Source organism: Fulmarus glacialis, unplaced genomic scaffold, assembly GCF_000690835.1.
Source record: "Fulmarus glacialis isolate BGI_N327 unplaced genomic scaffold, ASM69083v1 scaffold17209, whole genome shotgun sequence".
NCBI classification, from domain to species: Eukaryota; Metazoa; Chordata; class Aves; order Procellariiformes; family Procellariidae; genus Fulmarus; species Fulmarus glacialis.
The window spans coordinates 14,522-23,498 of record NW_009235455.1 but is presented as its reverse complement, the minus strand read 5'-3'; the positions used below and the strand labels follow the sequence as shown (position 1 = coordinate 23,498).

The following is an 8,977-nucleotide window of genomic DNA, read 5'->3' as shown; positions in this document are numbered from 1 at the left end:
TGCGTGGATTAAGAGAAAGACAGTTTAATAGAACAGAAAAGGAAGGGGAAAAAAAAAAAATTATGATAGAATATACAAATTAAGTGATGCACAATGCAATTGCTCACCACCCGCTGACCGATGCCCAGCCAGCCCCCGAGCAGCAATCACGGCTCCCCAGCCAAGTCCTCCCAGTTTATATACTGAGCGTGATGTGATATGGTATGGAATACCCCATTGGCTAGTTTGGGTCAGCTGTCCTGGCTGTGCTCCCTCCCAGCTTCTTGTGCACGTGGCAGAGCATGGGAAGCTGAAAAGTCCTTGACTATGTAAGCACCACTTAGCAACAACTAAAACATCAGTGTGTTATCAACATTGTTCTCATATTAACTCCAAAACACAGCACTATACCAGCTATTAGGAAGAAAATTAACTCTATCCCAGCCGAAACCAGAACAGAAGGCTGTATTGAGTTCAATAGAGAGAATATTTATGGAATAGAACTTTCCTCTGAGGAATGTAGTTGTGCCATAGAAAGTAGCATGTTACTTACGTGTTATCCAACAGAGGGAACAGGGCACGTGCAAAAGCGTAGAAGGAAGTCTTATAAAAATAGGTTCTTCGGGTTCTGTGAGCTAGCTCTTGCTCTACCTTCCAATTGTGCTTTTCTTCTTTGCCAGCTTATTATATTTGTATAGGTGTAGCATCAGCACTGGGCTCACGTTTCATTTGAGAAATATGAGAACACCATCCTGTTTCTTTAACCTGCTATCTTGATTTCAAAGCAAATGTCCAGGAAGTGTGTCCGTACCTGTTCCACTGAAATGGAATAGCGTACTTTACTTTCCACTTTGTTTTTCCTTCTGTAAGGCAGACTCAATCGGTGTTTATTTTCTGGCAGATCCCAGACATAGAACTTGGTGAATGGCGCACAAAACTTAAACTACTTAGCTACTTCTTGAGATAGTGTTGGGTGCTTGGGTTTTTTTGGATGCTGATTTCTTTTTTTCAAGTTTTCTCTGATACTCTGTTTCAGAAATTTAAGGAAAATTAAATTTAATGATTATAATAAAAAGTGAGCCAACTGCAGTGACTGTAAGAAAAGCTTAGTAATTCAGGCCGAATTAATGAAATGTTATGTAGAATACTGGATACTTTGGGATACTGAAAGAACTTTCAATGTAATTGTTGCAGGAGAAATGCACAGTCAGATAAACAAAATTTGGATCATTTGTGCATGAACAATCATCTTTTTTATTTATAAAATAATATGTGAAAATGTAAGGCACCCCAACCATAAAATTTCAATGAGTCTAAAACATGCTAATCAACTAGATACTTGATGTTAGACAAAGTTGAGTCTTAACAGTTCTGTACTCACTTTCTCTTAATGTATTTGTATCAGCATGGTGTGACATTTTGGGAGGGCCTGGATCTGTGGAGTTGCCCCTGCTCTTTTGTTCTTGCAGATGGTGTTAGGCCATGCTTGCTGGAAGAATCTCCATAATATGCAGTCTAACTCCAGCCATCTTTGGAAAATGTCTCAGGACAGTCTCTAGTCTCTGAGTTTAACTAAACAGTATTTAAAATAAATTAGTCATGTTTCCTTCTGGAGTTCTTTTTTTTAGTGTTTTAGATACCTCAAACTAAAGTAATTCTGTCAGATTTTGACAGAAATTCCTACAAACTCAAGAATAGGATAAATTCATAAACTAATCCTTAATTTTGCACAAGATTCTGTTACTGTAGATATTTAGCAGCTGAGAAGCTCAAAAGTTTATAGCATCAGAACCTTAAAAGACAAAATCTTAAGGTTAAGAAAAGTTATGTAATAATCTTCATGTTGCTCATGTAGTAAATCCTGATTAATATTAGTGAGTTTTGTTAAGAATGGATAGAGGAAAATAAAACATATATGGTATGTTTACTGTTCATTAAGTCAAATTGATTATGTTCCTTTCGGCCTAATGTATTTCATCTGCAAACATTAGAATTTACCAATATTTTAGGAGGGAAAGCATAGGGACGATATAAAAATAAAATGTAAAATATGAAATTTTAGCCTGTGGTGGAGAAATTACTAAGGGAGATGAAAATCTGCAAGTCAGAAATTTATTCATTTTGTCTGAGTAAATATTATTAAATGGAAATATGTGATTTTCCACTTTAAAAAAATCTGCATATTTTTCGGACTTTGCACAGTATGATACCTTCGAGCTGAAGGTATTACTTCCTGTATAGATTGTTTTGTTTTGTTTTCTGAGTCTGTAAAACCTTTCCAGGGTCTTTTAAGGAGAACAACTTTATACTTTTTTTATACTTTATACTTTTACTTTATACTTTTAAGGAGAACAACTCTTCACGTAGTGTCCATCTGCATTTTATCCCACCTGTGTGTACTGAAGCTGAATGTTACATGACTGTAAATACCATCTTGGCTTACTGCATGTTGACTTCTCATACAGACCTGCCTTTAACCTCTTCTCCTGCCTTCCGTATTGCTGGCTATAGGGTGTGTCTACATGGTACACTGAATAAGCTACGCAGAACCGGTTTACTTGTTTTTACCTAGACTAATAAAAGAAAAGAATAATGAGCCTAGTCACTGAGTTAACAGATGTGACAGGCCACATTACAGTCAATGCATTGCAGGTACTTAGCACCTCTCACTGTAAGATACAGTTCAAAAGTCACTGAGTTGACGTGACCACTCAAATTCCAGTCTTTGAATTAGCAAATCTAAATCTGCTTTTTGGAACAGATGCATCCTGCAGAGTGCTGAGTAATCTGTCCAAAGCGCAATAAGAAATCTAAGCCTGGTTGTAAACTCTGTACAGGAAATGCATTGGGAACTTTCATTTCATTATTGGTTTAAGACGATCAGTGTGGGCTGTTACTGAAGACAATAGTTCAGTTAGTACATGATTGCACAGTCTGTTGCAGTGAGGGTAGCAGGAACTCATGGCTAGAAGAGAGCAAATACACCTCTGGTAGTAATCTGTAAATCTAAACCTGCTATGAAACTTCAGTTGAAGACAGTTCAACTAGCTGAAGTTCAGGACTTGGCTCCTTTTCTGGGTCCAGTCCCCAGTTTGCACCAAGTTCTACGAACTGATATGCAGCTCTTTTTAAAAAGAAAGGAAGAGGGACCAGGAGAGCTGGTAAGATATTATGTGTGCTCCGTAGAGGGTGGTTATTTTATTGGCATATGTAAGTTTCAGGACACTCTAGTTCTTGCTCTGTGAACCAACTATTTATAAGTACAGCATGAAACTTCATATACTTGTTCTCTACAAGCCTGTTTTGCTGACTACTGACAGGACAACTTTTAACAAATATCCTTATTTCAGCTATCACACTGGACACTTAAAGTCCATTTTGCGTGAATTTTGGAAACTCTGAAACTGCTTTAGTGAATTATGGTAAAGAAATGTTTCCTGCTACTGGCAGCTCTTTGAAACACATTGTCTGGGGAAAGTTCCTTTTTTATCATGATTACTAATGAAGACAAGACTGTAGTTCAAGAATAATATTGTGGTATGTATTCCATTTGCTGATGAGCTTATTAAATTGTTGTGCTTGTTGGTATGTTTTCATGCTGAATGCTTTGATACTTGCTCATAAACAAGGTATTGGTGATGTACTTTTAAAATTATGTTTTAAGCTGCTTAGTAAATAGGTTGTTGTATTTCAGCAAGAAATTCATGTGAACATTATTTTCTGATATTGTGACCTATTTTGAAGGTTAAGGAATTGATCTCTGAGAATTTTGAACATTTGTAAAACCCTTTGTCACTTCACAGGCTCACAGAATGCAGAAATTTGGGTCCGAGTTCAGGAGAGATGTGCGTTCCCATTATCTGTATTTTGTTCAGAAGCATTTTGCAAACTGAAACCAAAAAGTTTAAAAACTTATTTATCTGTAAGTGTGCTTTCGTGAAATTTAGTGTTGTTCATCTTAACCATATATTGCTCTTTGTGTTTCCAGATTGTCAGGTCTCAATACTAAAAAATGAGGTAGATGGAAAGGGTGGAAGAAATTGTTTGTGCAAGTTGGCTCACATAAATGTGCCTTTTGCAATGTCAGTTTTCACCAGTAGCATAGCCGGACTTTTCCATAAAGTTCGGTTCTGTATTTTCTCTCAGTGGATTTTTTTTTTTTTTTTGGCTTTCCCTTTTTCTCCCTCTGTCTTCTCTATGCTGCTGATATTTCTCCAGAGAGTGTGATCTCTGACCTTGCATGTCCCCTCTTCATCCCTTCACGGCAACTGTTCTTCTGTTCTCTTCTTTGTTCTCAGCTATAGCAAATCTATTCTTCAAAGATGTTCCTCTTTGACTAATTGATCTTCTCCATTTTGTGGTTGGGGGTGCGTAATTCCACAGTTAACATCCTCATGTAAAGGGTTATTCCACCGGAACCTGTGGAAAAAGTTAGCAAATCTTGGATGTTGTCTGCAGCTTTCTTCTCCTTTGTGCTTTACATTTCTGTCTGATTTATATTGTCCAGTGCAGTTGCATCTTTACTGTTTGTTTCTTCAGCGAGTTAAATGAGATCATAGTTCATACAAAAGTATCTTCTATTAAGATTCCTTAAAGGAATCCTTGTGTATTTCTTCCTCAGTTTCAGTATCCTGGCATCTTTTTCTTCCTCCTTTGCCAATACGCTTTTACAAATATTTTTACAGCCATATGATTCTTGAGGTAAACAATTCTGTTGTGTAGGATACAAGTATGTACTTCATATCTGTGTGGCTGTTGGCAATTTATATTTGTTTGCAGGTTACTGCAATGCCTCTTAAATATCCATGCCATATAAGTATTAATTTGACTTTGTATACTTGACTGGAGAAAATCTATTAATGCTTAGAGACAAGATAAAGGCAAGTCAGAAATATTTGAATAGCACAGCTCTCCAGATCTCTGAAAAAATAGCAATGAAAATTGTTATGAAATGCATCTTGAGCTAGAGAAATGCAGTCAGCAAGAAACAGCTTCAGTTTCAGCCACAAATATTTAGGGGGACCAGCACGTCCTTCAGCAGTGTGTACAAAACTAGATAGTTAATGAGTTAAAACCTGTGTGCCTGTTAGGTGTAAAACATGCATAGGGATGTATCCAATAAGTACTGCTTATGCCATTTCTAGACTTCTAAAAGTGAGAACCGCATTCATTGTCTTGACTTGTTACTGTTTTTCTTTTACTTGAAAACATATTTATTAACTTTTAATTACTGATTTGATTTTACCTTGGCATTATAAAACACTGCTCTGTTTGAATATGTGGGCAGTGAAGGCAGTAGTAGTTAATTTTTTATACAAAGCATTAATTTCTGTGCTTATGGAAATTCTTCTTTCTTAATATGAAGAATAGCAGAAAATTATATAATATTCTGAATAGCAGTGATGCATTTTTTTAATTTCTTTGTAATATATTGTGCTTGCAAAGTGAGAGTTGCTTTCCCTGTTAGTCTCCTGCACTAAGTTAATGCTTTAATTGGTGACAAAGGGCAAAGAAAACCACGTCAGCTTGGTGAAAGTTCATGGTAGAGATGAGGATGATACAGCTTTATTAATGTAAGGTTTGTGATAGTCAGTGCAGTATGAGAAAGTAAGTGCAGTCACCCAGTCATCTATATTCAACTAATCTTTTCTGAGCAGGATAATCAGCAGGACAGGTTTAGTGCTGTCTCCCCTGCAGCTCCTCCATCCCACATCTTCCTATCCAACCCTGCTTTCCCACAACTCTCCTTTTCCTTCAACATCAGGCATACCTCTCGTTTTCATTTAAAGCAGCCCAGCCCTCACTGTGTCTTGTGCTGGCACTGTGTCATCTGGCAAGGCAGAGACTGCAACCTGAAAAACTTTGGAGAGGTGGAAGAATGAGAAGATCTCTTCATTCTGGGAATAGCTCATTGCAAGCAGAGGTAGTGGGCATTCTGCAGTACCACAGTGTATTTTTCACTTTGAAAATACCTTCTGAGTCTTCACCTCTTCCTTCACCAAGAAATCCATGACTGATTTAACTTGGGAGATTTCTTTTGTGAAACCAATTATTGGAAAGCTAATTATCAGTTAATAGTCCTAATTTAACTTTATTATTATTGCAGATAAGAAATATTTCATTTCATTTCTCTATTAGTTATCACTTCTCCTAATATTCTGATATGCCTCCCCATTTGTAATCATGTATTTGAAAAACATTTTTAAAGTGTTAATCTCCTTTTTCTTTTTAAATATCAGATTAGGTTTGTTGTTTTCCTTTGGCTGAACTCCCTGAATAACTTTTTTTAATATGCTGATTCCCAAAGGAAACATCTATCTGCAATATTATCTTTTAAGCCTGGGTTTGGGTTTTTTTTTTTTCTGTTTCAGGAAGAAAAAAGTCAAGAAATGTCTACCAATTTAAAATACCTTTCCTTGGGCATCCTGGTTTTTCAAACCACAAGTTTAGTCTTGACCATGCGTTATTCTCGGACACTGAAAGAAGAAGGACCTCGTTACTTATCCTCTACTGCAGTAGTTATTGCTGAACTTCTGAAGATTTTGGCCTGTGTTCTATTGGTCTACAAAGACAGCAGTATGTGTCGAATTTTGCACCAAGTAATTTTCCTAATCAATATGCTGTATTGTAGTGGCAACCGCAAAGCAGCCATGTGAGTACAGGCGTACAACAAAGCATTTCCCAAGAAATAGTCTTGGAAAGACAGTACTTCACTCCTCAACACACGATACAAGATATTGTATATTTGCTGAAGAGAGTTCTCTTTAAAGAATGTGGATACTGAGGAGTGCAAGAATAAATTTTCTACTAACAGCTTGAAGCTTGTGTTTGCTCAGGCATTTTAAGAAATTCGTGTGTAAAAGTAGGAAAAAATGAAAAACTTTAAGTGTGTCCAAAGCATGAATGATAATTTGGAAGCCTATAATAAACAGCAGATGCAGAAGGGAGGAAGGAATTTCATTACTACAGAAAGAAGCACAGTTTTAAGCATATTCAGATTTACTCTAGTTCTTATGTTGTACATTTGATACTGAATTTATCTGGTTCCTTGACATATATATTTGATCTTCCACAGCTTAAAAATATTGTTGTATATGCATAAATGCTGATGACTGTAGGCTTCTAAATGTGCACTTTTTAGGTGATACTCTTTAATGTATCATCTTCAAATATTGATATGGTTTCAATAAGTTTTACTTGAAGTATTTTGAATAATTGTTCTAGTTCTGATATTCCAGGCTACAGGAAGACACTTTGCAGCCTTTTTTTCTTACATATATGAGGCTCATGAAAGTCAAACAAACATAGATAGTATTTTGAGGTCTTGATAGCAGTGATAGCTATAAAAAGGGGGCAACAATCTTGAAGAACAGAACATTGCTATCTTTTTTTTTTCTCTCTCTCCTTTTAGTGAATGTCTATTTCTTTTATTGTTTCTTTGGGTAGAGTGCAATTTACAGACTCTGAACAGAGTGCTACATGATGAAATCCTTAATAAACCCATGGAAACTCTTAAACTTGCTATTCCTTCAGGAATTTATACTCTTCAGAATAACTTGCTGTATGTAGCATTGTCAAACCTAGATGCAGCCACATACCAGGTATTGTACATTTGGATTTCTCTGCAAGTTTCAAAAAAACCTATTAATTATGCGGTAGTAACTGTTTCCGGGTTCTTCTAGGTTACGTATCAACTGAAAATTCTTACCACAGCATTGTTTTCTGTGTCTATGTTGAGCAAGAAATTGGGTGTATACCAGTGGCTTTCGTTAGTAATATTGATGACGGGAGTGGCATTTGTGCAGGTAAATATTAACAGGTGGTTTGTATTTATTTAATGTATTTATTTAAGGAACATGGATTTCTATACTGATTATACTGTATAATCAGTATTCTGATTCTGGTTCTGATTCTGTCAGCTGCACACAAGCACCAGAGTATGGTCAGGAGCTACGAATCACAACTGGCCAGGGCTAGAGGACACCAGAAATGGTTCAAAGGCAGAAGATAACACATCTTTTGTGTCCCAGTGCTCTACTGTAGAATGTGACAGGGCCTCTGGAGTAACCTGCAAATAACAGCGATAACAGTATTTATTAGCACATTTCTTCAGACATTAGGGATTCAAGATCTTTTGTGCCAGCACAGTCCTGCTGCTCACCTTGTGATTTGGTTTCAGCATGGCAAATTTACTTGAACTTTTTCAAGAAGCAAACTTGGCCTCTGTTCTAAACAGTGCAGGTACAGGAGTTTGTGGTTTTCAGAGGGCAGGATCATGGGATAAGAGACTGTTCTAAGAATTTTTAACAGATCTTAGCATATCCTAGAAATTTTTATTTTAAAACTTAATGATTTGAAAAAAATTCTGAGGATTAAATTTTATAATATTTTCAAATTTAATAATTAAAAATGAAAACACAACATTCTGATAGTAATAAACAGACTCCAGTATGTTTTTCTCTATGGCATTGCACTTTATTCTGTTAGCATTGCAGGATTTAGCTTCATAAATTTCAGCTTGTTTTAGTCATCTGCATAAATCACTGAAGAGGGGAACATGCAAAAGACAATTCATCCCATCTTAAAGGCAGCTGGTGTAAGTGGTTTTCTAACTGTGCTTACATTTCTAAGGTAGGTAGCTGTCGCATGGCAAAAGTTGGTGACTGTGAATGACCATGATAAGTCATGCTAGCATTCAGAAACAGTTCCGGCTTATAAAACATAAATCCTGGACCTGTTTAAATTAATGGGTATTCTCCCAATTCAGACACAGGTTTACTCCTTACAAATATGTAGAAAGAAAAATTATGGCTTTGCAGTCCTTTAAAAGTATTTATGGTGCAAAATACAAAACTTTACAAACATGTGATTGTCTGTATTTAGGAACTGTTACTGTTGCTAGAAAACAAATTTGCATTTTATAGACGCTCATTACTTGATTTTATCAGTGAATTTTGTATAACTGTTTTTACATCCAGTGGCCTTCAGACTCTCAAGC

The 8,977-nt window shown here is 36.2% G+C and overlaps 1 protein-coding gene across 1 annotated transcript in view; it reads left to right on the top strand.

Moving 5' to 3' along the window:
- LOC104082792 (UDP-N-acetylglucosamine transporter-like) overlaps positions 1-8,977 on the top strand; it is a 17,728-nt gene that overhangs the window by 1,401 nt on the left and 7,350 nt on the right. The window contains 4 exon segments of the mRNA XM_009586035.1: positions 6,351-6,555; positions 7,426-7,580; positions 7,662-7,784; positions 8,958-8,976. Coding sequence (XP_009584330.1) covers positions 6,351-6,555; positions 7,426-7,580; positions 7,662-7,784; positions 8,958-8,976 — 502 coding nt within the window.